This window comes from Cygnus atratus, chromosome 12 (assembly GCF_013377495.2).
Source record: "Cygnus atratus isolate AKBS03 ecotype Queensland, Australia chromosome 12, CAtr_DNAZoo_HiC_assembly, whole genome shotgun sequence".
NCBI classification, from domain to species: domain Eukaryota; kingdom Metazoa; phylum Chordata; class Aves; order Anseriformes; family Anatidae; genus Cygnus; species Cygnus atratus.
This window is the reverse complement of record NC_066373.1, coordinates 18115962-18143452: the sequence shown is the minus strand read 5'-3', so window position 1 is coordinate 18143452 and position 27491 is coordinate 18115962. Positions and strand designations below refer to the sequence as shown.

At 36.5% G+C, this 27491-nt stretch overlaps 1 protein-coding gene and 1 long non-coding RNA gene across 2 annotated transcripts in view; one reads left to right on the top strand and one right to left on the bottom strand.

The window, feature by feature from the left end:
• TENT4B (terminal nucleotidyltransferase 4B) overlaps positions 1-18585 on the top strand; it is a 41888-nt gene extending 23303 nt beyond the window's left edge. Inside the window, exons 3-12 of the mRNA XM_035543367.2 lie at positions 2301-2347; positions 4921-5041; positions 6039-6146; positions 8743-8871; positions 10181-10394; positions 11277-11403; positions 11507-11610; positions 13469-13656; positions 14237-14401; positions 15695-18585. Coding sequence (XP_035399260.1) covers positions 2301-2347; positions 4921-5041; positions 6039-6146; positions 8743-8871; positions 10181-10394; positions 11277-11403; positions 11507-11610; positions 13469-13656; positions 14237-14401; positions 15695-15874 — 1383 coding nt within the window. The 3' untranslated portion in view covers positions 15875-18585. The remainder of the gene's footprint in view (positions 1-2300; positions 2348-4920; positions 5042-6038; positions 6147-8742; positions 8872-10180; positions 10395-11276; positions 11404-11506; positions 11611-13468; positions 13657-14236; positions 14402-15694) is intronic.
• LOC118246353 (uncharacterized) lies at positions 15914-27391 on the bottom strand. The gene is made up of 5 exons (XR_004778144.2): positions 27282-27391; positions 26000-26109; positions 23845-23939; positions 18619-18772; positions 15914-16040 (listed from the first exon to the last, which is right to left on the bottom strand). It is a non-coding gene; the product is annotated as an uncharacterized LOC118246353 (long non-coding RNA).
• Positions 27392-27491: the final 100 nt, after the last annotated feature.

The following is a 27491-nucleotide window of genomic DNA, read 5'->3' as shown; positions in this document are numbered from 1 at the left end:
GTATTGAACAAATACTGACTTAGACAATGGAGTTTAGGATACATTTGTCATAATGTCTTCAACTTTGTGTCTGAGTAGTCTGTGGCCTTGGAGATGTCATGCTGCACACCTCATGCACTTCAGTTGGGAAAATACTCTGATTGGCAATAGAACTAGAAAGATGAACCCTATTTATTTTGATGGCCTTCAGAAAATTCAGTGTTTGAACTTAACAGCATAGCAGAAAGAGGAGTTTTAATTGGCTATGGATAGATTTTTTGTTTTGATGGGGGGGATTTTGGTAGCAAGGACTTCACAAGCTTTTGCGGGTTTCCAAGTTCTGTTCTGCATAGTGAGGACATTTTTGGACACAGCATCCATAAAGCTCCTACAGGAACTTTGGAATTCAACACGAACAAGTTTGCAGAAGTGTAGGATAAATACTAACAATAACATACAGCAGTAAGAGTCCGTTACAGTCCTCTGAAATATTATGGATGCAAATACTTATCTTTGTCCACACAGAAAAAGATATAACCATCAGTGTTGGCACTCCACAAAAACTAGCGTTTATGTGTCTCGTGACATAATAGTATGCTGCTTTTGGGATGCTTTAAACATGAAAATGGCTACACAGCTACTGTGGGTTAGATTCTAATTTGATAATAAATCAACATATTTTTAAATTTCTGTTCTGATCTCCCCACTTTTCCCTTTCAATCTCTACCAATTTGATGAGAAAGGGGTTGAAGTGTGGGTGTCTTTTATAATAGTTCAGTGTTTCTCATACTCCAAATTATTGTACAATAGCAGATGTTCTCTCATTCCTTTCAGTAAAGGTCATATATGTTGTATCAGTAAGTTTATGAATACTTTCAGGATTGTTTATTCAATAAAGGCTTTCTTTGCTGTTCAGTTGAAGACACTATTTTGTTTGATAATGTGAAAGCATATTTAGACTTCTGAACCCATCGTTGTTTTATTGTGCAAAAGTACTTTTCAGACTTTTTTGGTGTCAGAATAAATCCTGGTTTGACTGGACCCAAACAGTTTGACAGAGGATGCTTTTTTTATTATCCTGTGTTAAGAAAAAAATAATATTTTTATTACATTCCTAGCTTTGTCATGCCTTTATGCTTTTGTCAAGATCTAGTAAAATATTGATACTAGTGCAGTAACATCTCTTGCAGTCTTTTCTAGTGTGAAGAGCTATGAACTTGCAACATAAATTTACTGCAAGTGTGTGCTTTTTGTTGGAGGTGGATGTGAGAAGGGTTAAAGTGTGGAGTAACGTAAAATAATCAACAGGAAGCACTCATACTGCTTCTTAGTCTCTTAAACTATCAAGGCACTTATTTACAGAACATCATTTTTTCCCATCTCCCCTTTTTTCTTATCCCAAAGGGGAAAAACAAAAAGTGGGTCATTTTCCACTTGATAGTGGAAATCAAGCTAGTTTGTGAGACTCATTAGAGCGGAATACATAACTCTGTTAGGTGGCTCCAGGAAACACATCAGAAGACAGTCTGGTTGAAAATTAGTCCAAATGTGTAGGTATCTTTCCTTTGAAGTCTCACCAGTCCCCTTTTGAGACTCAGCGTATGAGTCTGACCTCCCAGTGAGGCTTGGCTATGTTAAGGAGAATGTGGTTCTGGACAGCTTACAAAAGATACCTGGCCATTTAAACCTCTGGTGCTAGGAAAAATCCAGCAAAGTGAACTAAATCTGTGTGATACGAAAATTCCTGAAACTATTTTGTTGTTGTTGTTGAAGCAGAAATACCGGAGTTGTGCTACCTGCTCTATAATTCAGGAAAAAAAAATATATATTTTTTTTTTAAGTATGCAGAGCAGTGGAAATATATTAAACCTAAATTTGAAAATTTGTTTAGAAACTAAAGGGCATGCTTTAAGATACAAAAGCAAGAAAACAAATAGAAGTAATACTGGGTTTGGTTTTGTTGTTCTGTCAGTCATCATTTTTTGTTTGTTTTTTAAATCTTTTGGTTTATGGCTTTTGCCAAGTTTTCATGGTGAAAGGTTCTGACATTACAAAGAAGATTTTATAGGAGAAAAGTCAAGGTTGTTAACATTATTATTTGTACTTCTGTGGGTGATAATAATGAAGATTAACTGTTTATATGACACTGAAGATGTAAATGCTGTGACAAGAGTACTTCCGTTCATAATGTGTCTGTTAGCGATACCAAAATCTACCAATGGAGGGTTGCAGTAGCCATCCCTTACAAGCAACTTAAAAGAATTTGTTTGTCTTCTGAAGTCTGAAAATTTGTTTTCATATATACTGTTCTTGTGTTTCAGGTGCAGATATTTGGAAGTTTTAAAACTGGTTTATATTTACCTACGAGGTTAGTAATTTTAGTGTAAATTCCATACAAGTAAAAAGATAACCTCGGGAATCTGTACCCTTGTAGTGATTTACCTGATCTCCTAATATCTGTTACTTGTGTATGTACTTGCTGAATTAAGACAGCGTTAAGCTATTAATACTCTGCAAAATGGACAGAAACACAATAAGCAGAACTACTAACAGTAATATGTGTCTATATAGATTTTACAAGAACCAGAAAAAGATAAGAATTGTCAAAAAAGAAAAAGGCTTATTTTGTGATTTGGCTTCGTTAAGTGACTGGTAATAATAATAATAATAAGAGGTTAGTCTTAAAGAGGAAAGCTGGATTTCATCATCTCCACAGTTAAATCAAAATATGTAATGTTACCGTGTTAATGTTAGCATTGAAGATAAAAGATTGCACATAGTACTGTTTTCATTTGTCATATTTTGTGAAATCTGTACAATAGTCAATCTCTACCTTTTCAAAATCTAGTCCTAGTTTTCACTAAGAAAGAAAAAAAACTTATTGCCCATTTGTGTCCTCTGTATAGAAAATATAAATATTTTTGACAAAATAGAAATAGAACAAAAGGCTTAAATGGCTACAGGGGATTAACATATTTACATAGCGTAAGTCTGAGGTTAACACTTGAAGTCAGTTCTGTAAATATTCCAAAATATTCTTTAGGAACATGAGGAATGAATATCTACTACTGACTGCAAGTGATACCTGAGTGGTTTCGTCTCCTAATGAAAAGAAAGTATCTGTCAGATCAAGAGAGATACTGCATGGATTGTTTTAGTCTAAGGAGTTGCAGGAAAGCTGAACTACTCATTTTTTGTTTGGAAGAATAGAAGTAAAGTCTACAAATATACGTTGTTTTCACATTTAGCTTTGTGCTTGACCTTTTTTCATAGATTATAGAAGGGCTTGATTGAACTCATGTGCTGGTAGTTCAAGAGAGAGATTTCTGTCCACATGAGTGATAGCTATAGTTCTTTACTGTATTTACTTTTTTGAAGCTGATGCAATAACAAAAAAGTTTACTCTTTTCTGTTTGATTTCATGTACTACTTTTCTTCCGTATCAGTTTCAGCTGAGTTTTTGGTGGAGAACAAATGCGGATATTCTGAAAACAGTACGGGCCTACAGAAAAAAGCTCCTGTGGCAGTACTTTCTCAGAATTTCAAAATAACCAACATCCACGTGTTGGTAATTAATTCAGTGTTGCCTTCCAACAGAGCTCCCCTTTGCCACAGTTTTTCCCCACTCATCAGTGAGTCAATAGTTAATCTAAATTTCAGGTTCTTAGATTCAGAAAGGCCTACAGTGTGTTTTTAATTCCGTTACTCTATGTTAGAGTTTGTCTGATATTTTTTTACTTAAGCTGATACTGAAGATTTGCATACATGCTTGTTCAGCTGCTGGATCTCTGTGTTATCTTGCAGGTAACACGTATACTTGAGGTGATGAGAGAGCTGCCTTTTCTGTCTTGGTGTGCATCAGAAAAATGTCTCCCACTGCTAACCGTCAGCAACAGGAGTCAGTTTAACACTCATTTAGTTTAGGTAAATTAGAAAAGTGTTCAGCACCATTTCCTGCTCTCCATGCAGGTTTTAAACATAGTTTTCTGAAACTCACTGAACGCTGCCTGTCCCTGTCAGCTAAATGGTATGCAGCTGAACTGGTGCTGAACTTGCCTGTTGCTGACATGAGTTGTTGGCAGGAGATGTTTTGTCTAAGGCAGATGTCGTTTCTTTGAACACTTTGAGATTGTTAAAGCTTCATTATTTGTGAATGAGCAGACCTGTAAAAACTATGCAGGAGGAAAAAAAAGCATTCCTATATTTGTTGGTGTTTTCTGTTATGTCAGTAATATTTCCCTATTACTGAAGTGGCTGGCTGGTATAACTGAAGGGTTGTACGCTTGCCTTCATTGTGCTCCCAGTCAAGCAGGGGAGATTGAGGAAAGAAGTTGAGGAGCAAAGAGGAATTAAGTTTTCAGTTTCCTCTATATGAATGTCAGTGTGCGTAGGGGGAAAAATAGAGGGACAGAGGCAAGGAAAAAAAAAAATAAAAATAGAGGGACAGCTTCAAGGAGCTGAGTTAGTGGGTGAGGTTAATTAGAAGATTTGATGTTATTTAACAGCTTGTTGCTTCCTGAAGTCAAAGTTGCTGTGTTTTTCTCACTCCTTCCCTGCTCCCCATCAGCTGCTTACCACCTGCCCACTCTGATGCTCTGATCGCCCAGAAAAACCCCTTCAAGTTATGAAGAGGCAGGAAATCACCCCCAGAATGCTTTTGGTTTTTTTTGGGGGGGTGTGGGGGGGGTGTGGGGGGGTGAGTGGGTGTTGGGTTTCTGCCAATTGATTGGTATGTATATCTGTCCTTGGTAATCTGAAATGTTCTGTATCTCCACAAGTTTAAGGGCTTATCCCCACCCCTTTCCTAAGACAAAACAAGAATAAATTTCTTGGTTAAGCTATCATTCCATAAACTTTCTTCTAGTGATGTGCAGATAGTCTGTCTTTTTGGTGTATTGGTCTTTTAATTTGAATATATCTCTTGTTTTCTTTCTGTTTCAGTGATATTGATTTAGTTGTGTTTGGAAAATGGGAGACATTACCTCTTTGGACGCTGGAAGAAGCTCTTAGAAAGCACAATGTAGCAGATGAAAACTCAGTAAAGGTTTTAGATAAAGCAACTGTAAGTTTGGGGAAGGAGGGTGTTTCCTTGTTCTAAGCTAAATTTCCAGTCAAAGAAAGATCTTTCTTAAAAGGATGAATTATCATAAGAGCAGAATATATATAATATAGATTCAAAACAGAACTTTTTTATGTAGTGCAGGGTTTTTTTGCTGACAAAATAATTGATACTGTCCCAACAGAAGCATTTCTTCTGCTGGGGAATATTTTTGGATTTTTCACACAGCACGTGCTTGCTTTCAAGTGTAGTTATGCTAGTCCTGGGGGTGAATTAATGTGATCAGATTTGGAATTTCTGGACTGAGTTAGTACATAAGTAAATGCTATATATTTGTTGCAAGCAAACACAATACATTTTCATATATAAGTAATAAGTACAGGCATATATGAACATTTTTGGGTGTTTCTTGTGCAGGATAGGATTAATTCCGTTATAACATCCTACCTTTTGCGTATTATAAAACTATGTTAAGAGTGTTAGGGTTTAAACAGGTGTCTAACTGATGGCTATTATTAGTAAAAAAGATAATTTGGAAGCCACACAGATGGAGATATATTAGAGTGCTCTCAGTACCTTGTGCTTCTTATTTAAAGATAATTTTGATGAGGAATCTGTGTTTTTTCTTAAGAGTACGTCAGTTACAATTTATCTTAAGCATTTGTCTCCCTCTGGTGTTTGTTTTTCCCAATAGAACTATGCTTCTGCACCAGAAACTGACTAAAAACAATGCAAAATAAATAACTTGAAGCTGAAGTGTTAAGTTCAGTTAAAACAGAAGAGCAAATTGGAAATAGCATATATGAGTTTAAAAATAAAATCAACATCTATTTGAACAGATTGGCAAGGAGAGTGAGTTCATAACTAGATGGAAGTCCTCCTGTTCTCTTTATCTACTTCCTCTGCAAATTCATAAAATATTTCAGTTTTACTGAAATCATTAATGAGACCAAATGTGTCTTGGGAGTCTGTGTTGACTTAATCTGTCTTTCTTTTGCAGGTACCTATTATTAAACTGACAGATTCCTTCACTGAAGTAAAAGTTGATATCAGCTTTAATGTACAGAATGGGGTTAAAGCAGCCCAGCTCATCAAAGATTTTATCAAGGTTAGGCAACACTGTGATAGAGCTATAGAGCTGAATATATGATGAGTTAATTTGATTCTGTTTTACTTTGACTGCATCCTTACTACAGATACACTTTCACTCTGTTATTTTTTGCTGTTACTATTGTATGAAGTTCCTAAGTTTCCTCTATATTGCCCTAAAGGGCATGTAGATAGCAAAATGTACAAAGTACACATGGAGAAGTCATAATGATATAGTGACTAAGGAAAACACACTAATACTGACTTCGAACGTTCTCTTCTAGCTGTGGCTCCTTGAACATAAATCAGTATCACTCTGCATTCCTGCAGCAAGGAGGAATAATCTTGTTCTAGACTGAATATCTATTGTTCCAGCGTACAAATGCCAATTAAGTAGAATAAGTTAGGTTTAACAAGTTACTGTTCAGGAGTTCACTAACAGCTATCTCATAGGTACCATTACCAATATTTTTGTTTAATATATAGGATGTATTAAAGTATCTTTATACTCATTTACTTTTCTTCCTCTACTCAGTGCATTGCACACTCATGGTAAATGTCTTACAGTAGAAAATTTTACGTGGATTTTCATGCTTTGTGTAGAGATATGACGTGCGTTTAGTGCATCATTTTAGTGATTTGGTATCGCTTTTCTACTACTGAGTGCTTTATTTTGTGTTTGGTTTATTTTTTTAAACAAATTAACAGACAGCAGGAAAGTATTTCAACAGGCAAATAAAAGTTCTTCAGAAAACTCAATAAATCTGAGTAAAGCAAGCACTTTAAATCATCAGGATTATAAATCACGTGCATCTGCCTTGATAATGTCATTGTCACAAGACACCTACCTGGAATTTGATAGTTACTTTCAGTTTTTACATCTTGTGTGTTGTCACATTGCCTCGTGATTGACAGGTAATCTGTATTTGTTTTTTCTGCCACAACACAGAGGGTGGTTGCGTTTCTGTTATTCTCTGCAAGTTTATTTTTAGTTAAGTCCATCAAGCCCTGCATACTTGCCCAATTGCCTCTACAGGTACCTTAAAAGAGACTGTAGCGAGGTAGGGGTTGGTCTATTCTCCCACATGCCTGGTGACAGGACGAGGGGGAATGGGCTAAAGTTGTGCCAGGGGAGGTTTAGGTTGGATATTAGGAAGAACTTCTTTACTGAAAGGGTTGTTAGGCATTGGAATGGGCTGCCCAGGGAAGTGGTTGAGTCACCATCCCTGGATGTCTTTAAAAGACGTTTAGATGTAGTCCTTAGTGATATGGTTTAGTGGAGGACTTGTTAGTGTTAGGTCAGAGGTTGGACTTGGACTCCAAGTTGATCGTGGAGGTCTCTTCCAACCTAGATGATTCTGTGATTTTTCTGTACCTACATACTTCTTAGCTTCAATGTAGGAGGTAGTCTTCTCTTGAGCCTAAAGGCATTTGTTTTTCTGGTGCTTAAAAAAAAGAAAAAGAGAGAAGTGCTGGTGTGCTCCTGTTGCCCAGGTTATTTGTAACCCTCTGGAGAGGCTGCTTTGGCTTTGCATCAGGGCGCAGTGAGAGTGGGCTGCACACCTGGGGAGGGACGGGGTGCCCCCCTGGGCAGGATCCCTGCCAGCCAACGGTGCAGCCCGCTGGTGCCTGAAGAGCAGAGCAGGTCTGGTGACGGCACTCAGGGGCAGCTCACAGTCCAGCCAAGCCTGGAGCGAAGAGGGGGAGGCTCAGGAAACCAAGCCAGCAGGTAGGGGCAGCATCAGCAAGGGGCTGGGTAGGGCGCAGCAGTGGCTCTTGCAGGCACCAAGGGGAACCACTGGGATGAAAAGCAGCTCTTGAGCAAAGAAAGCAGGGGACCCCAGCAAGGCTTCTCACAAGGTGTTTTCTCCTGCAGCTGTATTTATTCCTGGCAGCCCAAGCCAAGGCCACACAACTGGCCTTGGACACAGGCAGCTGTGCCTGGTGTGGCGGGGGAGAGGTTGCTTGCAGAAGGTAGCATGGACACCCTGATCCACATCTCTTCTCTGACACTATGGGACTTCTCAGCTCTGTGATAGTAAGAGGAAAGATGGTGTTGAGCCCCTTTTAACCCTCCTCTGTGAGGAGGGTGTACAGAATGCAGGTGTAGCCCCAGCCTCCATTGCTGTCCAAAAGGTCCAGGTTCTTCCCACGTGCAGCATACTCACCCCCTCAGGGAATCTATGCAGACAAACCTTTTGAAGGGCTGTTACAAACTCCAGGCATCTCAAGTACTCAGGACAGAAGTCTCAATTCATTTTGGGATATCACCTTGGATGTAGCAGGCAGTTTCTGTTACAGACTTCATTATCTCCACAGTTATTCCTTTGTTTTCCTTCTCATTTGTATTATAAAAGCAAGTGTGTTTACATATTTAAATGAAGTCGCACTGATTTTGTGAGGTAATAGTATTTTTCTATTGTTAATAACTCTAACCAGAGTTGAAGAGGTAAAATAACTGTCTTGATCACAGGCAGAGCACTCAGCTTCTCCTGTTATTAAAGACAAGAAGTCAGAATTCTATCTAGCTTTGAGACTTAAAACAGGTAGCTTCGATACGCTTTTAGCATCAATTGTATATATGCAGTCCTAACACGTTTGTTCTTCTTTTTCAGAAATACCCTGTATTACCCTACCTAGTTTTAGTATTGAAACAGTTCCTGTTGCAGAGGGATCTTAATGAAGTATTCACGGGTGGAATTGGTTCTTACAGTCTTTTTTTAATGGCTGTCAGTTTCCTTCAGGTAAGCTGAATGAATAAATCTATTGCTCTTGGTGCAAAAGGACTCTATGTTAAGGAATTTAGTTTTTAAGCTTAATAACTTAACCTCTCCTGTTTGTGGTTTTGAACACCCTTTTCACTTAAAAGTAGAGGCATCCTACTTGCCTTCTACTCTTCCTTCCATACTGGTACTACCAGTATTAGAAGAGGTGTTTGGAACATCTGTTCGTGTATCAATACCAGGCATGTTTGTTGTTCATGGTAAAATAACTTGACTGCTGTGTAATTTCTCTGGAACAAGCTGCATAGGTTAGTGTTAGATGCAGCTGTCCTTTATAACACTTGTTTTCCAAGTCATGTATCGTGTACGCGCTTTAATGAGTGCAACATAATTTTGTTTGCTTGTTTTAGGTTTTTAAGCTGGTACGAAATAAAATGTTTTACATCTTTCTATTAAATATATGAGAACAAAATACGTAAGCTAAAAATATATTGTTGTGTCTGGGGGAGAAAAATACTGCAGAAACAACAGGTAGTCAAGTTCTGACTTTACCAACCTCATTTTTATTCTTGTACTAAACTTTATCTTATAACTGTGTGTGTATGTGTACGTTTGTACTTTTCCAGATTGTAGTTACTTTTAAAGCTGAGCCTTGAACTGGAGATCAGTGTTTGCTCAGTGCTATTTTCAATTGACTGCTGAGCAGCAAAAGAAATGAAGGCAACGGGCATGTCTTTGTGAAAGAAACCCGAATCTCTCCCAGTCTTAATTTTGTCTAATTGTGACTAGTGGCATCTCCATTCACGAAAAACAATCTGATATCCAGTCAAGTTCTGTATCAGTTAGAAAACTAGTTCATAATCTCTCAGACTGCATGATTAACAGTACAGGGAATCATTTATATAGCTTTGTATTCCAAACACAGGTTTTTGAAGTTCAGACTGATTCTGGAATACTCATCTGTGCTTTTTTACACAAACTATGCTGTTGGCACTGGAAGTTCACTTATTGAACTGAAAGTTCAAATACAAAATATATAAATATTAAAAACATTTTTAAAAATCAAATATAAAAGCAGTGATACTTGCCAGCCTTATTGTTAAGAGGTAATGAGTTTATAAAAGTTTTGGCTGCATCTTGTTTTAAAGATGCAGAACTGCTTTATTAAGAATAGTTACTACATTTAGTTATGTTTGCTTTCTTATGTATTATTTAATATTATATTAGGCATGGTTGCTTTGAAATGGAAAAGGATATACAGGTAAACAAAAGAGAACTTATAGGCACTTGAAATCTTAAGGAAATTATTTTTTTCCTTTCTTCTTAATAGCTGCATCCAAGAGAAGATGCCTGCATGCCCAGTGCCAACTATGGTGTTCTTTTAATAGAGTTCTTTGAGTTATATGGACGTCACTTCAATTATCTGAAGACTGGAATCCGAATAAAGGATGGTGGCTCTTACGTTGCCAAGGATGAAGTGCAAAAAAGTATGCTGGATGGCTATAGACCATCAATGCTGTATATTGAAGATCCGTTACAGCCAGGTATCCTCGTAAACCAAAAAGTCAATAAGTTTTGCTGTATCAACTAAGAAAAAGGTTAAGGGAATGCTTAATTCAAAGGAGTTAAACCAAAGAATAGTGCAGTGACCACGAAAAATCAAACAAACATCTCATGTATATCTGTGAACACAAGATAGATTCCAAATACCATGGTTATTTTCTTTTAAGATATTGCTAGCAAAAGTTACTGTGTTACCCAAGAGCATGCCTATATTACAGTCAGGAGGTGGGGTATAAGAAGGTGTGTCAAACAACTTTGCTGTCCTCTAGAGTGGTGATGACAACAAGGGTGCAGCAGCACAAGCCTGAGTATGGGCTAGATATACGGGTATATAGTCTGCTCCCTTCCAGCCTTGTGCCTGCCAGTACCACAGTTGCACCTTATACTGTATGTATGTGCTTATGTCCACCCTCCTCTTTGATTCTATAAAGTCATGTAAACACACAGTGATTTCCTTCTGTAGCCTTACTCTTATGTTAAGGTTGATTGTTGACATGAATAGGCGGATCCTGAAATGGTGAATCAAGTGCTGCTCTTAGGAAGGAGTTAACATACTTCCAACCTAAAAAATGTCACCCGGGATAGTATTTGTAATATGTGCAGTATATGGTTAATATTTTTCTTCACATATTGATTGAATTTTTACATGCAGAATTTCCTTTTTGGACTTCCATATATAAAAATATCTGTAGGTTTTCTAAACTCGTATATTTAGGCTTCACTAATACTCTTGTACTCTAAAAGAAGTTACTGTAGTGAGGTGGGACTTAAGGACAATTTTTAAAACAATTTAACTGTCCCATGTCTGAAAGGAGATAAATTTATGAAACTGAAACCATGATTATTTATATTTTTATTTTAAGGTAATGATGTTGGGAGGAGTTCATATGGTGCCATGCAAGTGAAACAGGCCTTTGATTATGCCTATGTTGTTTTGAGCCATGCAGTTTCCCCAATAGCTAAATATTATCCCAACAACGAAACCGAAAGGTAAATTTTTGAGTCTAAATCTCAGAGATTAATTGCTTGTATTTTGGGTACCTAAAATTAATTGTGTGGGATATTTCTCTTTTTTTCTTTTCCTGGTTTACAGTATATTAGGTAGAATAATTAGAGTAACACAAGAAGTGGCCACGTACAGAGACTGGATATCAAAACAGTGGGGAATGCAAAGTAGGACTGAGTCTTCATGTAATGGTAAGATTTGTCAAAGCTTGGCTGGTGGTGGGAAACTTCCTGCATATTTTGATTATGTAAATTTTTTGCTGCTTTTGCTCCACGTGTATGCACCTTAATATGAATTTACTTTATTAGCGAAGAGGTGATGAACTTTCTTTTGTTTTCACCCATAAAATTTAGTTTTGTACAAGAATAAGAAGGCTATCCCACAACATCTTTGTTCTGCTGTTGATGAATTTGTTCAGCATAGAGTCTGTACAGTCTGTAAAGCATGCTGGCTTGCAAAGCAAGCTTTTGAAGAACTTCAAATTTAAATTACATGTGTTGTTACTGCTGCATTTCCTTTGCCCTTAAAATGTGGACAAGATTTTAAAAAGGATCACTAGGGATGCTAGTTTAAATCTAAATCCTTGCCTTGTGTTGGTATTTTATTTCTTTTTAAAGTATTTGAAGTCTGTCTGTCTACAGAAGCAGCATTTAAGCCAGGACTGACCATATAAGTGGAATAAGTCTTAAAAGAAGAGAAATACTAAAAAAAACAGTCACCATTTTTATTAGTGACAAATGGAAATACACAAAATCTATCCAGAGAACTTGCTGGAAACATCCTTTAAAATCATCTTTATTTTCATTGCCTATCTTCTGACCCCACCCACAAGTTGCCACCCTGTTTTGGTGTAGGTGTATCTGCTGGCTGGAAATTTTCAAATTAAAATTAATTTTAATACTCTACAGTTCATTTTAGAATGTTAGGTATTAGAAGTCTTCTCCTGCTAGATACCGATCAGAGAAGATGACAGATGTACCCCATCTTCAGGCTAGGTTGGGTTTTTGTTTATTTGTTTTTAAAGCTTTTGTTAGTGATTTTCCCCCCCCCCGTTCATGTAAATACAATGTGTTTCTGGCCATTTTTGTTTTATCAATCTGTAGACTTCTATGACACTGCTGTACCACTTGGCAATGGCAGTTAACCACCATTCATTCCTGCAAGCTCTGTAGCAATACTTAGCTATCTATTGTGACATATATGTTAAATTGTATATAAATAAAGCTAGTGGTGTGATAAACATATATTACATAAATCTGTCAGAAAGTCAATTCAACACAAGTTGACAAAAAAAAAAAAAAAGCTTTTTCTGCGGGTACTAGTTACTAGGAAGGAAGCAGAAGTGACTCCAAGGTGCCTTATGTGAGACAAAACAGTCAGTTTAAAAATAAAAAAACCTAAGTTAGGAGGGTAATGATGGCATTACAGTGCTCATCTTGCAGGGTTAGTTTAGATTTAAGTTCTGATTCTTTTTATTTATTAAGACAGAAGTTAGTGAGATAGAAATGTTCTGTATCTCGTGTTTTCAGTTTAGGGTATCATACAAACATACAATGAGAATTGTTTAGAGTTCTTATGACCCTAGCAACTCCAGTAGAAGACAACTGGGAGTTGCAGAATTTTGGGCTCATAGGAACTGTATTTAAACCTGTATCTTTGAGAGCTGCTTTAAGCATGTCATAAAACAATCTTACTTAAACAGCACATCTGAGCTCCGTTACTACTTTCTTCCATGCCTTATTTCTAACTTCCATCTTGAACTGTGTGTAATGCTTGATGATTTTCATAGTGTAGAATCATGGGTCTTGTCAGGAAACCACCGAGGCCTCTGCAGAGTATTTGCTTGCTGCACCCACTACATAAAAACACATGTACAAATGTGCTTGTAGGTAATGGAAGTATGTATGTGCACAGGTATCTGTACATGTCCTGTGGGGTATAATAGATACATAGTACCTGAATGGGTGTGTATACTGGGAGGGAAGAAAATAGAGCAACATAAACTTTGTCAGTTCATGTGTGGTGATGCTTCTGTTTCATTTTTAATAGGTAATGGAGTAACTTTGATAGTAGATAATCAGCAGCTGGACAAATGCAACAATAATCTTGCTGAAGAAAATGAAGCACTGGGAAAACCTAGAAATAAAACTTCAGAAACACTTAGTAAACATTCTTCAAATTCTTCATCGGGTCCTTTATCATCGTCATCATCTACACTGTCCAGTTCTAGTGATGTAGTAAGTACTGGAGATTGTCTGCATTTTGCTTTTTCCAATTTATTTGTTTTCTTTACTTATATTGTTGCAAAAAGCTCAGAATCCTAGTTAATTATTTCATCCAGAATCCTAACTTGCATAAGATGTTACCTCTTATGCAATTTTTACACATGTAAGTTGTAGTGTGTTTTTTAACACAAAACATGTAGGAAAGTGAATACAGTAGATGTAAAGCTTCATAGCCCTCTTTTCTCTGGGAAAACTGTATTTCAAAAAAGACTGGTAGTCCTAAATCATATGCTTCAAAAGTAATACAAAATGCCTTATTTAAAAAAAAAAAAAAAAAAAAAGCTTGAATGGGAATTCTGTTTTAAAAAAACAAATAAAAGATAAAGCCCCAAATCAGAATCATTTACCAATACATTTTTAAAACAGTTTGTTGACTCAGTAAGAATTCTGGATTGCAAGTTTTAATATTTAATAAACGCCTTTCAAGTTTTGCCCATTGCTAGCTTTAATTTTAACGGAAAACTCACTCACTTTATAGAAAGACTCACTTATTCTTAAGAAAAACTCACTAATACTTTAAATTTTCCTGAAGGATTCTGATGGAACACCTTGCAAAACCTCTAAACAATTGAGTTGTCGTCAGTCTACGACAAACAGAGTGGGGTCACAAGAAGTGTCACTGGAATCCTCCCAGTCAAGTGGGAAAACACAAAATAGCCAAACAGCCAATACATCCAGCAACACGAACAAATCTCAGGTTTGTGAAATGTTTAAAAGCAACAACTGTGTAGATTATTGGAATATTACACATGCCCTCCATGGAAAGATAGTTTGTTCTGGAAAGAAAACACTGTGCTTTTCTCTTCCCCTTTGCCCTACTAGAAAACTTTGAGCACTGAGTGTATCTAAAAATTACCTGGTTCTCTGTTTAGATTAGAGAGGTGAACTTATAATGGTGCTTTTCCTAGCCTTAAACAGACTAAATTGGAGTGACTTTGTTTGGGGAAATCTAGATTTGCCAGAAGTACACACTTGTGCTGTACAAGTTTCCTTTATGCAAAAATCACGTTGATCTAGTCTTAACTGCTGAATTTGAGATCTAATGAGATTTGCATGCACTTTAACAAACAGCAAAAATGTACGTTTAAACTATGACTGGCTGTTGATCCTTGTTGAAGTATCTTTTAATAAGGAAGATGGAGATACTCGCTGACATGAAATTCCCTCTAATTTCCCCTTAAATTCAAATCTCTTTATGATAAGACCTACCAGAGTTTATATACTAGAGGGTTTCTCATGTTGAGAATACTTCTGTGATGACTCAGTAATCTGGAAATGCTATGTGCCTCTATACACAATATACCTCTGGATAGATGCAGTTTACATTTTTACACTTTTTCAGAATTTATTTTTCATTCATTAAAAAAGTCCTAGTCTGGAATCTTCTGGAGTAATATTCCTGAAAAGTAATTCTGAAGACTTGCTGGTTCCTGTTTGCTGGTGATCTCTAGCTAGTAACAAGGAAGTTTAAAAAACAAAACAGGCCTTGGATATATACTGCTAAATTCTGTTGCTGGAATGTGAATATGCACAATCTGACGTAATGTGCCATCTGCAAAAAGATGTGATATAAAATTAATCTTGGTCTTAAAAGAGTGTTGTCTTAATTGGGCAGGGAAGATAGATTTGAGCAATCTTCATCTCTTCTTGGATTATGGACTTCTGTTTCTGTAAAACACTTTTTTGATGGCTGTGCAGTGGATGAGAGAAGAGTTCTATCATTTTCAAAATTCCAAGTGCTATATACTTTTCACTCTCTTCATTTGAATGGCTTCGGGTCTAGAGATGAGCATTTTTTTGCAGCCAACAAAATGAAAAATATGTGGTTCTGTGCTGCTGCCTAAGCAATGGCCTAGCTTCTTTTGCCATGTCAGGTTGTTTGTGTTAACACTGCTGTGAGTTATTAACGTCCTTGTTATCTGGAAATGGGGTTGTGTAATTGCCACACTTTCTTCTTACACTGACTTACCAGGCTCTCTTTATTTTGCAGCATGGATCTGCACGGTTATTTCGCTCTTCTAACAAAGGCTTCCAAGGTCCAGCAAACTCAAGCCACGGTACCTCAGTCACAAACAAACAACATCAAGGCAGCAAATCACACCATCAGTACTTCCATGGCAAAAAGAGGAAACACAAGAGGGATGCAACCCTTTCAGACCTTTGTAGATAGTTGCCTATTTTATGACTGTTCTTCTGTGTGCAATGATCTCATGCTACAGGATAGTTTGATAGTGACTCCTTGGATCTCTTCCGGAGCTTCAGACTGTTCAGACATTGATTAGCAACTGCATTTTTTTTTCCCAGCTCGCCACGGAACGGATCATGAAGATTGATCACTGAAAAAAAAAAAAAAAGAAAAAAAAAGAAAAAAAGGAAAAAAAAGAAAAAAATAATAATAAAAAAGAAAAAAATAAAAAAAATAAGGAAAAAGGCTGCTCATTTGATAAGTCATATGCTACAACAGGGTCATTTAGGATATAAAAGCTTGAATGTAAAATAAATGTATTTCCCATCAGCTCATGCTGACCTGTAGGGGTAGTACTCAGTGTGTCTAGGGGTGGTAACAAACAAAAAATAGGAAAAAAGGCAAAAAATTGTATTTTGAGGGAAACCCAGCCTTTAAAGGTGAAAGTAATTTGTGCATGATTTTTTTTATTATTTTTGCATATACTTACCATTTTATTGTGTATATATAGATGACCATATAGGAAAACTGACATTTGTAATAGTGGATTTGTTAATACTTTTTACATAACATTACTGTTTAAATTGTAAACATAAATTTTTCTCAGGATTAGTTTGGAAAATAATTTGAATTGTCATCTTAACATCCATATAAAGAGACATTACTAGTTATATTGCTCAGAATTTCTTTTCTTGGCATTTCAAAGATTTAATAGAACATTTGATCTGCAAAAGCTGTTCCTCTGAAAGAAAGGTTTATAGTGGCAAATGAAATTTTTTCATTTGTGTAAAGTGTAGATGTACTTCGTGTAGACACTGAGCTTGTCATCTCGGAGAAGTAACCTTCACCTTGTTTTCTAGAGTGCCATCATTTCAGGCAATGGGGTTTTATAGTTGCACCTTCTTTCTCTTCCTTGCCTTAGTGGTCCCCCCCTCTTTTTTTTTCTGTTTTTCCTTTTTTCTTTTTTTGTTTCCACTTTGGGGGGTTGTTTGGTTGGTGTTGATGATTCTTTTTCTCCCCCCTCCTCCTCCCCAGTTTAAAAAACAAAACCAAAACAACTCAGTTTGTTACAGACGTTTGCATTCCTGGGCTGCTTAAATCCCATGCCTCTTTGTTTGTGCCTTCCCTCCCATTTCCAGGTCTGTTTTTTTCTTTTATATTTATGCTAATTCCTGTAGGAGATGATAACTGTTGAAGCTTTAAGTAAATTTTACAATTAAAGTATTTTTTCTCACTCCCCTCTAAGGCATTTTTATATTTACACTTAATAATTAAAAACAAAACAAACAAAAAACCTTCAAATAATGAAATATATTTTATATTGCCTTAAAGACCCAAATCTTTCATATCTCATAGTATTTCTTTGTTGATCTAGTTATCACTTCATTTAAACTCCGCATTTGTCTGGTTCAGTCACATTTTAAGCCTAGGCTGCAGTAAGCTTGATGCCATGAATGCGAATCAAATGTGTAACTACAGGCATAGTTTGGAAAAGGGGTTGGGACACTTCAATGGTAAAATGTTAAGTGGCATTTACTTTCACACATTTCTTTAAAGAGGAAAGTCTGTACTTAGCATACGTGGCTGTATTTAATGCAGCTGTTCTGGAGATGATGCTTTTATAAAAAGTACTATTAGCTATTAAAAACTTCTTTTTATATACATTTGCAGAATTCTACAGACCAACCTGACCTTTACTGGGCACTAATGAGTGCAATGATTTTAAAAGTAAAATAATGCTGAAAGACCAGAACTGGTGTCATCACTTAAATTAATAAACATTTTCAATGTGTTAAAGTGTTTTACTTCAAAAAGGAAAAAATATATATATATTCCAAAAATGTTGAAAGTCATAACAGTTGCTCAAACACTAAGCTTAAGTGATGTTAATTTGACAATATTTTTTAAAATTTTTAGATTCATATTTTAATTTGAGATAATTTTATCAACACGATGTTGAGCTTTTGTTCATAGAAACTAGTAAAAGTTATACCACATTATGCATAATCACAGTATTTATTTTGTTTTAGATTATTGTGAATGTGTAGACTTAAGTTCACCGCTTAGGGAACAATTATTTATAAATTATATTAATCCAGTATTGTTAGCTGCTATTAGCAAAACTGTTCCAAAACTTAATACTTGCAAAGATCTGTATCGCATTTACCACACTGAAGTGTTTTTAAAAGAATCACCCTCATTGTTGAAAGCAAATGTACTCTTAGGGTGCAGATATTAGTGTTCCAATAAGCATGTGATAATTTTAAGGTGGTGGTAGCGGGAAGATAATCTTGATTCCATTGGGAATCTTAGGTTTGCCTCAATTTATGGTTTTCATAAATTTAATGGAAAATAGCTTTTCCTGGACTGCTCAAGTTTCTTTTTGGTAAACAGTATCTTTCTAAAAGAAGAAAAAAAAAAAAGCATGAAGGAAGAATTGAGGTATTTTACATTGCCTCAAATGACCAGCATTGTATTCATAAAATACTGTATATCTTGCAAATCTTTATTTAAACAGAACAGTTGAACTGTTCATTTTTCAATCTGAAGTAAAATACTTTCAAGACCTTTTAGTTTGCCTGCTCATTTGTCTTGTACATTTCATCTCTGTATTTGACTCAAGTCTAATTCCTTTTTGAGTTTCAATACTTTTGTGAAGATTTTGTGAATATATGAAAAATAAATGTTTAATCTAACTACTGTAGTTTATCACCATTCTTGACACTTACCCTGTTTTTCCCTTCGCAGTACTGGTAGGAACAGAATGAACAGAATAGTCAGACCGCTTTGTAACTTTTGTAGTATCTGGGTGCTTTTCGCTGGGCGCCTTTACCTTCTGTTCAAGTAGGGCTGGTCTGTGGAGCTGAAGCAGAACCTGTGTTTCTGAGAATGAGAGAAAAAATATATATGTATATTTTTAAGTATTATTTTTCTCTAGCTTTCCTCTGCAGTATACGTAGGAAACTTGTGCAGAGGTTGGTTTACTTTGGGCTCCAAACTTGTGTTGCATCTAGTGCTGTAGCTGCAGTGCAGCTGTTGTTCAGAAGTGGCACTCTGAGCAGGACATTGTGGAAATACACAAGTTAATTTGGGTTACCTTTGGCTAGAAAGTTTGTTTAGCATAGTTCCTGAAGCATGGTTGATTTTACTAATATATGGCTTTGGTTTTCTTCCTTGCATAGATCAGTAAGAAGACACATGCATACTGACAGCTCTTACAGACTTGCTGCTGGTAGTTTAATACAGACCACCTAAAATTCTTAGGTACGCTTCCTGTTGAACATCAGGTTGACTTATTACTCTTTTTTTTTTTTTTTTTTTACATTTTTAAAGGATAGATCAAATAGTGCTTATAGTTTAAAAGTTGTGTATTATTTTTTTATATTGTCAGTCCTCTACCTTGTGGCAAAAAGAAGGTGAACTGTAGGTAATTCTTTGTGACACACCATGATTCTGTTTATTGACCTCCATGTTCTGTGCAGCATCCTCAGAATTTACATCTCATGTTTTTAAATCTTAAATAAAGTTATTTTCCTAGAACTAAATTGTTAGAAAATAAGTTGTCCAATTGCTGGTGGCAACTTTTTCTTTCAAATTTACTTTCAAAATGGATCTTTTTCACTTCATTTCTGGAGTCATCATGTACGCTTTCTAAATGCGATATGTGAGCAAGTAATTAGAAAATAGTCTATCTTGAAAATGTTAAATGTTAAAAATGTTAAATATTAAAAAATGGCAGCCAGACATTTGACATCTTGACGGATACTAAAGCTCGCGATAGATGTTAAAACTGAATATGTGACTGCCAACTTTATTTCCTGAACAGTAAAAGCTGTAGGAGATTGCAAAGTATGCAACTACTCAAGAAAGGAGTATGTTTACCCACTCAGGGGTTGTAATAAAAAATACCTTTTGATTATTCCAGCTACTGTTAAAGTGCAAAAACTAGTGATTACTTACTCCGCTGATTCCTACAACTTGATTCTTTTGCTTAACAATGCAAAATGATTTTCTAGAATCAAGTTTGTCATGTCTTGAAATGGTGTTTCTTTGTCCTGAAAGCGCAAAATGCGAGAGCTTCATTTTCTATCTAATTTGTAGTGTTTGTGGAGTTTCTCAGAAGTGTTTTCCAGTTACAGTGACCTAAATGTTAGTGTCTTGACTCTATTTGCGTGAGCCATTTACCAGCAGTTCTGACAGATATTCATGGCTTCATGAATTGTAAAGCGTGAACACTTGTGTGGTGTTGAACAAAGTCTGACAAACCATTGGTGCAGTTCTGTTGAGTGTTAAAAACAGACAAAAAAACCTACCCTTGTGCACTGGTATAAAACTACTTTTGCTTAGGTATGGAACAGTGTTTGACTCCTGAGCTGAAAGATCATTAAGCAATTAAATTCTGCTGATTAGCTATTAGGAAAACAATCAGTACTCTCAGCTGCATTTTTCCAGGTCTAAAGTTCATTTACTGCAACAGATCTGGTGATAGCAAAATCTGAAAATAAACCTTCTGGTTAGACTGTTCTTTTACGCAGCCTGACCATGTAGCACTACAGTATCTTCTCTGAATTTAATGTTACCATCTTAAAAAACAAAAATCTAAAAACAAATCTAACTTGCTGGTATGGATACAACTGATGGTTGCACCTAGAGTATGAAGAAATATTTTTGCCCCAATAACATTATGTGGTTTAGGTGAAATATGCATTAATGCTTACTGTTTGTAAATCCCTAGTTCTGTGGCCTATTTCCAAACAAGACTTGTTCTTTCTTACAGCAAGTAGGGGACTGACTAAGGATGAGATGTGTGTTTTTTGGTTGTTTGTTTTTGTTTTTTTCCTCTTCACTACAGTGGATATTGAATCAAACTCATTTGTGGTTGCCTGGTAATCAGTAACTATGAAAAGACCATTCTCAGTCAGAAAAATCAATGACTTAAACCAACAGCAGGTAGAAATCTTTCATATTTTCTTCCTTCAGTGCTAGCTTGTTTGCTTATTCTTTTCAAAATGTTTGACAGTGCAAGGGAATAATTTATAAGGTAATGTAACCTTTTCTATAAGATTTTTATTTACACCAAACAATGTCTTACTAAACCTATGTTATAATGTTATCTTGTATCCATCAAGGTGACAAAAAGCAGTCTAATTCCTGAAAACTTCAGGTACCTCAGAGCTGGAGTGCGTGCTGTCCAGTGAATGGCTTCTGTGCAGTGTCTCAGCAACATACCCCAATTAAGAAAGGTAGTTTGAAGGTTTCTGTTTTGCAATGTTGCTTATACATAATACTAGTAACTTAAGGTTATAGTAGCTTATTTGGTACTGCTGAGCTACCATCTGCACTCCTCATACATCCCAAATTCTAGAGAATCCCACTACTCTAAGAGTATAACTTTAGAAGACTGTATATTTGTGCTTAAAAAAGAAATGTAACCAATATTAGCAGGGTTCAATTGCCAGTGGCTAAGAGCAGTGCCTGCTGTGGAGAAAGGAGCCATTGTGGTGACCAGCTGCCCTGGCACCTCCCTGGCGCATGCAGGCAGCCTTCGCCTCCTCTGGCAAAACAGGCCATAGAGTGGGCCCACCTTCCTAGGCAAAGTACTTTATTTAAATACACTTAACAATTAAATATCTCTAAATTCTTGAGAGCAAAGTCACATGCTGGTCTATCAAAAACAGAACAAACTTGGAGCACGTGGGCAAATACAGATGTTGGGAAACCTAAAAGCTGAAGCATTAATGTAAAAGGGAAGGAATTCAAACTTTTGCAGTTTCAGAGAGCACTGGTCTGAAAACTTTCCTATGCATGGATAGTCTGATTTAAAACAAACAAACAGAACCCTAAATCTTCAAATGGTATTACTGCACTTTATTTCTACTGAGTAAAACAATATTTTACATTACAATGGTGATTTTAGAGGGATATTTTTGAAGTAAAAACATTAACAATTCACAAAATAATGCTAGTTCTGTAGCTTCTCTATATTATGTACTTTTTCTAGTTATCAACACTATCAAATCTGTCCATGAAAAATACTGTACTTGAGTTGTGTGTATGAGTTTCTGTACATGTACCTTTGGGAGGGTCTGAATATTCTAATGTGGTTTAGTGTGGGAAAACTACAATTAGCAATTTTGATGAGCTGGTGTAATACTAAAAGGACATATATTAGAATTGATGTTTACTTTCCTCATGTCATTATTAGAAAGTTATTTTCATTTCTTGTTTCATGGCCTCCTTGATATTTTGATTTTATACATGTTTTCTGCCTTTGACACATCTGGCCTGTATGAGAAATCACAGGTGTCCTTTTCTACTGGGTCTGGCTGGGATGTTAACTTTCCCTGCAGCAGCCCATACAGTGCTGTGCTCTGCACTTGTAGCTAGAACAGCAGTGGTATCACACCAGTGTTGTGTCTGCTGCTGAGCTGTACTGGCACCGCATCAGGACTCTCTCTAACCCTCCTAGGGGGTGGGCAAAAAAGTGAGAAAGGGACATCACCAGGTGATCTAAACCAACCAAAGGGATGTTCCATACTATACGATGTCATACTCAGCAATAAAAGGTGGAAAAAGGAAGAAGAGGGGAGGGGTGGGCTCTCATTGTGAAAACGTCTGTCCTCCTGAACACTGGTTACTTCAAGACCCTGAACACCAGCCCTGCTTCAAGGATGTGGTCAACCATCACTCATTTGTGGGAAGTAGAGAGTAGTTTCTTTCCTCTGCACTTCCATACAGCCTTCACTTGTTTGTTTTTTTTTCCCTCCCTTTTCCCCTTTCCCTTTTTTCCTTTAGTTAAATAGTTTAATTAATAATAATCTTTCCTTAATAATTATTTTTTCCCTTTAATTAAATTATCCTGATCTCAACCCGTGAATTGTTCTTTCCTTTACTTCTTCCCCTCTTCTTCTAAGGAGGAGGAGTGAGAGAGCAGTTGTGGTGGAGTTCAGCTGCCTAGCATGGTAAAACCACCACACCTTTATCCTACCTGCCTGCTGGCATCAGTTAAGACTTGATTTAATGAACAGGTAGATCACTATTAAAGAACAGTAAGTATCCATTTTTGATATAATCAAAATTTTTGATACAGTGGAACTCTGATTTCACTACAGTAACAAACTAAAGCATTTCTCATCCTAGTTCTTCTCAGCTTTAGGATAATAATTATATCGGTATGTTTGAACATGCCAACTACATGGAGGAGAAAACAGCCTTTTTCTCAGTATAAAGGAAAACAAAAGTATTAGAATACTTAAAGCTCTCTGTGCTAATATAAGGCTAGATCATGAAGTAATATAAATCATTTTTGCTCCATTAGCTTCAATATAATGGAGCTATGTTGATTTAACCAGATGATTTTGTCCACTTTTTTAAAATTGCTTTGTAACAGACTTTTTGTTTGTTTGTTTCAGTAAATCTACGTTTTCTAGTGGATTCTCTAGGAACTTTGTTGTAGAATTGTATTTTAATTTATGTAGAAGCATTTTTCCCTAATAATACACATGGTCTCTTTGTTCCTTCCTGATTTTTCCAAAGTATTTTTGGTTTCAAATATGCCCTTCTAGCTACTAATGTAAAGATATGGGAATTGCAAATTGAAAACAGCTAAATAGTTTCATCATTCACTGTGAAAATAAAACAATGTGTTCTTTTTTGTGTTCCTTAAGTCAGTAACATCTTCCATTTTATTATAAACCCCACCTGCAGTGCTGTAGTTTCTAACAGAGAGATGGCCTCCTTTCATTTATGTTCTTCCCTTGTATAACTTACTTATCAATTAAGGAAAAGAAAGAGTGACCACTCAATAAGATCATCATAATCGTTTTTTAGTCAGTAACAGACTGGATCTTCTGTCACTCTGCACTGCTGTGGATAATTTGATTTCCAGAAGAAAATGTTAACATTTTAATACAGATCAACTTGAGTATACAGAAGCATTATAAAATAGGTCTGACCTCTTAGTGCAGTCCAAATCACACCCACAAGCACAGGTAGAAGGTTTAAGCGATCAGCCAGGCACTGATTTTAAGGCACAACGCATGTTCTTGCTCTGCAGAAAGAACGTTAAATATGAGTGAGAGAGGAGATGGAAGTACTTTTCTGATTCTTAATTCAAGAAGTCAACAAAACCTCACAGCCAAGGCTTCAAAGTTGAAGAACATCTCGTGGTGAGATGAACTCCTAAGTCCTTCAGTTCCTTTAGAAAATGGCATATTAACTCTTCAGTCATATAGGTACTTTTTTGGACCGTTGATGCTTTCCATAATTTCTTCTATTGTTTCACAGTGCTGTGAGTTTGTATTGTTTTTAAAGTTTTATTTGGAGAAACTACTTTTGTAGAATTAAGTCCCACTGACTTACGTGAAATATGGAATGCTAGAAAATAAGATCTTGGTTCCAAGTCAGTTAGAATCTGGGAGACTTTTAAAACAAGTAACAATTATGACAAGAGACCTGAGTAGCTTTTCATTTCCCTAAAGACACGGGTAATTCATATGGAATTGATTGCTTTATTTAAAGAAAAGCAGCAAGTTATTCCCAACAGTTCCTTCAACTGATCTGAGAGACCAGAAATGCAAATTACATAATAGCAGTGAAACTCTACTTTCTTTTTATCGTGGCTGATACATGATATCCTGTAAATACGGATGATATCAATGTAACAGCTCAGAATAATTTCCCTTTCATTCCTTCCTAAGCATGTAGTGTCTAGCACGTTGGGATTGTTTTATTATTAGACATCTTTGAACTCATAAATTTGCAGGAAATAACACAATTTACTCAAACTATTTGTCTCATCATTCTCTAAATTAAGTTAAGACTGTCTTGGTCACTTTTTCTGGATATTTGATTAACTGCTAAAAGGCAGCGTGAAAAAACATAGTTTGCTAAAACAGGCTATTTTCTGTGATGTTACAGGATTTCAAAAGACCATTAAAAATAAGTAGCTATATCTAAAATTCTTTGTGCTAATTTTAAAAGTACATCTTAATATATTGTGCTTGTTAAGATCATAGAATCATAGAATATCCTGAGTTGGAAGGGACCCATAAGGATCATCGAGTCCAACTCCTGAAGATTATATTATGCCTAAAAAAATACCCACTAAATATTCTACTGCATAATAATTTTCAAATTAATCTTAAGGATTTAGAAGTATTTTCTGAAATTATGACTACGTTTCTGATTTGCCTTCTTCGTATACTTATTTGCTCAGCAGCTATCTTTTGAGTATTAGCTGACTAATTTATGGGATAGAAATCAAAATGTTGAAACACTTTGCAATTAAAATTATAAAAAAGTAACTTACTGGGTCCAAAATCAGCCCTTTTACTATTGTGAATAGTCCAAGCAAGTGTATCCTGAAGACAGGCTCACACACTGACTTAAGAAGCCAATTTAACACCCCAAATCAGAATTGTACTAAAAGAGTGCTATATTTTCTTTCATTTCTGTTGCTTTTAAAAAATGGTGATTTTTTTTTCCCTCTTTTGTAATGGTTCATGGCACTGGGCATTATGGCGATTTACCTTGAAGCATACATCCTCATTGTACAAAATAGACTTCTGTAATGCTCTGTAACTCAGTTTGTAAATGCTGCTGCACATAGACTCAGTATAAATAACATATCAACAGGTAATTCAAATACAAAATTGAAAAAGAGTTTGACTTTTGTTATATTAGATTTTATCAGCTAATGTGTGGCATTTTATTTTAATAACAAATCTCTATTTATGATAGCTTATCCAATTCAGTCTGGAAAGATTTGATTTGTGTGTTTAATACAAACATGTACATTTTATGTGTTCAATATGCACATATTGTAGAGCTGCTGGACTTTTCCTGAAAAAGTGCTTGTGAATAATAACGTCTGCTCATCTGAGAGTAACATTTTCAGGGAAGCAAATAAAATCTTAGGGACTGCTATTTTCTAATTTGAACAACATTTTCAGATGGACCTTCGATAAAGGGCTCTTATTTTCATAGTTTCAAACATCTACAGTTATCATGTACACACAGGAAATTTTAGATCAATATATAGGTGCAAAAAGATAAACTAATAAAATTACAGGCTAGGTGCTATCACTCTCACCCAGGACAGAACCTTACACTTCTGGCAGTCGCAATGTCAGGCGCTCTCCAGTAAGGGGTGGTAGCATCTCCTTTGTGAAATTCAGCCGGCTGTACTTCAACTGTGCAGCACTCGAGAGAAAAACTAGCTGCAGAAAAAGAAATGGGGAAATCGATCCACAGCATCTGTGGGAGCCAACGAAATGTATCTTAATTTCTACATTTCGCTTTTTTTTCCTTTTATATCCATTTTGCTAGAAATGTATTATGTTAGTTACTGATAGTTTAAGAGTAATCTGCGCAACAGTGTACATACAGCACTTAGTGTTTTGGAACTGCTAGCATTAAAAAATTACAATGTCAGTAGCACTGAATCATGCAGGAATTTTAGAACTTTGTCTGGAATAGCAAATATTTGTGGATATACAGAAATGATGTTAAGCAATCTGTGTACTCGGAAGGTCCACAAAATTCTGATGAAGTAAATGGAATCCATCTGTTCTGAAATCAGTCCATTTATGATCTCAGAAGAACAATGTATTTTCCATTTCCTGCATTTTTTTTAATCCCTGTTATCTACTCCAACATTCAGTGAAGACAAAGAATTCTTTTTAACAAGTGTTTTACTGGAAGATCTTTTTTTTCTCTCCCCTAAGAAATGGTTCGAATAGCCTACGCACTGCTTCCATGTGAACACTCTAATAATTTCCCAGTGCTTTTCAGATACACAGTGTCCAAAACAGGAACAGGAAGACCCAGGTAAGATGAAGCAAGTTGTACAAGACTGCCCATAAAAGTGTCACAGGACATGGAACAGAGGAGCAGAGTCCAGCCTGTTTGCTGCCCAGTCCTGTGCCTCAGGTATGATAACTACTAATTCTCCAGCTCTGTTGCTTATGTGCTTGTCCCATGCAGCTAAAACTAGATTTTTATTCCTCTCCAAGATTCCCAGTCCTAGTAGCATCCTGATTGCCTGGTAGTGTCAGAAAACACGTTTCCTATTTGCCCATCACCATTCAGACAGGAGCGAGGTGAATGCAGTTGTCCTGCCTGTGGTGAATGTGCTCAACTGCTGCTCCCTTGGAGGGGGTGAATTCAGGCACATAGACTTGGGCCTACAGAGAAATTGCCAGCTGGCTAGCAGTGCCCACACCAAAACCATAGTATTTAGTTCCCATATTACGGCAGTAATGTCAGACTAGGGTTTGCAGCGTGCAGTTAGCATGCCCCCCTGCCTCTTGCCTTTCCCTTCAGCGCAGCAGCTACAGGCAGGGGGCACAGGCACCTGTTCCTGGCGTGGCCCACAGAGCCTAACACCAACCTCTGTGGAGATCGATGTCTTCTCCCCGGCACCTGCCATGAGCTTGGGATCACGGACAGCTCGTTGAGCTACGGGGAACACGCTGAGGAATCCCAGCCAGCCCTGCGAAATCCACCCACAAGCCAGTGAGAGGGCTAAAGCAAGCGGTAAGTAAACTGAGGAACACGAAGCCATCGTCACGCTCCTTACTGAGAGCCCTATGGCTCTCCC